This window comes from Loa loa (assembly GCF_000183805.2).
Source record: "Loa loa unplaced genomic scaffold supercont3.1749, whole genome shotgun sequence".
NCBI lineage: Eukaryota > Metazoa > Nematoda > Chromadorea > Rhabditida > Onchocercidae > Loa > Loa loa.
The window spans coordinates 1-1730 of record NW_018109928.1 but is presented as its reverse complement, the minus strand read 5'-3'; the positions used below and the strand labels follow the sequence as shown (position 1 = coordinate 1730).

General features: G+C 38.9%; 2 protein-coding genes across 2 annotated transcripts; both read left to right on the top strand.

Moving 5' to 3' along the window:
• Positions 1–79: 79 nt before the first annotated feature.
• Positions 80–231, top strand: LOAG_15285 (hypothetical protein; the record flags this gene model as incomplete). The annotated part of the gene is made up of 1 exon (XM_003150776.1): positions 80–231. A coding segment is annotated over one exon (150 nt), but the record flags the coding sequence as incomplete, so codon positions are not given.
• A 151-nt stretch (positions 232–382) lies between these two features.
• Positions 383–1134, top strand: LOAG_15283 (hypothetical protein; the record flags this gene model as incomplete). Its single annotated transcript, XM_003150775.1, has 3 exons — positions 383–474; positions 727–763; positions 877–1134. 3 exons carry the CDS (start codon positions 383–385, stop codon positions 1132–1134), a joined length of 387 nt encoding a protein of 128 aa, XP_003150823.1.
• Positions 1135–1730: the final 596 nt, after the last annotated feature.

Here is a 1730-nt window from a genome sequence, read left to right as displayed (position 1 = left end):
TTAGTTTAGTTATTATATATATATATATATATATATATATATATATATATATATATATATATATATATATCTATCTAGCATGGCTTCAGTAGTGGCAACCCTTGCTTATGTAAGAGGCGTTCATTACCAGATTCTTTTATGGAATTTTCCGAAAGCTCTGTATACCTTTGCTAGCCTGTTGTCGATCTCTTTATCGATCTTCGCGTTGGAAGGAATGATGATGCCCGGAGAGTAGAACTGATGCTTATGTTCTGATTGTTCTGATTCACCTATGGTGATGTGAGAACGAAGGTAGTCATCTTATGGTGTAGAATGGTAGAGAACTTCTTCCTTCTTCAAGCTGATTTCTAGCCCAGAAAGCTTTCAGCTTCTGCAGAATAAGATGTTGAGCGCTGTAGAGTTGCTTCTGTATGAGCGACGAGAGCGGCATCGTCGGCAAAAAGTAGTTTTCGGACGTGATAATTTAGAGTTTGGGTATGAGCCTCAATGATTTTCAAGTAATAGCGTAATCATTTTCAGGAAATTGGAAGGACATCCTTGTGCTCACGGTGTCAAATTAGTGAGATCTATGAAGATCATACAGAGACTTTCGTTCTGTTTCCTGCATTTCTCTTGCAGTTGTGGGAGAAAAAATACTACATCTATGGTACTCCTACTAGCTTAAAACTACATTAGCTTTCAGGTAAAAGACAGCGGATACTAATCCGTTCAGCAGTATTCTTGCAGGGATTTTGCCAGCAGTAGAGAGCAGATTAATATCACGGTAATTTGAGCAGTCTGATTTTATTCTTTCCTTCTTATATGAAACTGCATCGTGGAGATCTGGTCTTTTATTGCCTTTTTTCCAACATCATATAACGAACTCGTGAAACCTAGCATGGAGTGCTTGACTTCCATGTTTCCGGACCTCAAGTTGAATACATGAAATTCAGTTGCCCTACCGGTTTCCACCTGCTGTATGGCCTTAAGCGTCTCTGCTATGGTGGAAACTCGTTTTTCACCGGTAATATGCTGAATTGCTGCGTCTTCAACTATATGGTCGGTAAACTGAAGAGAGTTTGGAAATGTTCAGATTATCGATTCAGAATGGAGGTTTTGTCAGTGAGAAGTGTTTGGCCATCTGTGCTGAATTAGCTTTCAGAAAATCTTTTCTGTAAAATCCTTTCTGATCACCCGAATCTGCGAACAGTTGAATCTTTTCTGTAGAATCCTTTCTGATCACCCGAATCTGCGAACAGTTGAATCTTTTCTGCTAGCTTAATCCGCCATTTATTCTAGATGTTTCGAAGTTTATGTTGGAGTTTGTTGCATGAAAAAAAGGCTACTTTTCTTACATGGAAAAAAGGCTTAACGAGGTGTGCTTGGTGAGCACATTTCTTCTTTTTTAACAATTTCTAGATCCCTTGCTTGTTTCCATCAAACCATCTTTGTCTCTCTTGAAGGAGAACCCTAAGGATTCCATGCAAGGTTACAGGATCTTGTTTCTAGTATGTTTCCAAAACGTTTCAGGAGAGGGATGATCTTTAAGTCTAGCCTGAAGATTTACCTGAAAGCTATGTTTAATCATAATTGTTTGAAGATGTTGATTTTGAGTCTTCTCCTTGGAATTCTGTCTCCCTCAGGTTTGGGTTTAAAGCGGAGATAAAGTTTGCATCGCACAAAGGATAGTCTATTTGACCTTCTGCACTAGGCATCACAATGTGATGAACATGGTGAACGTTTCTCTGCCG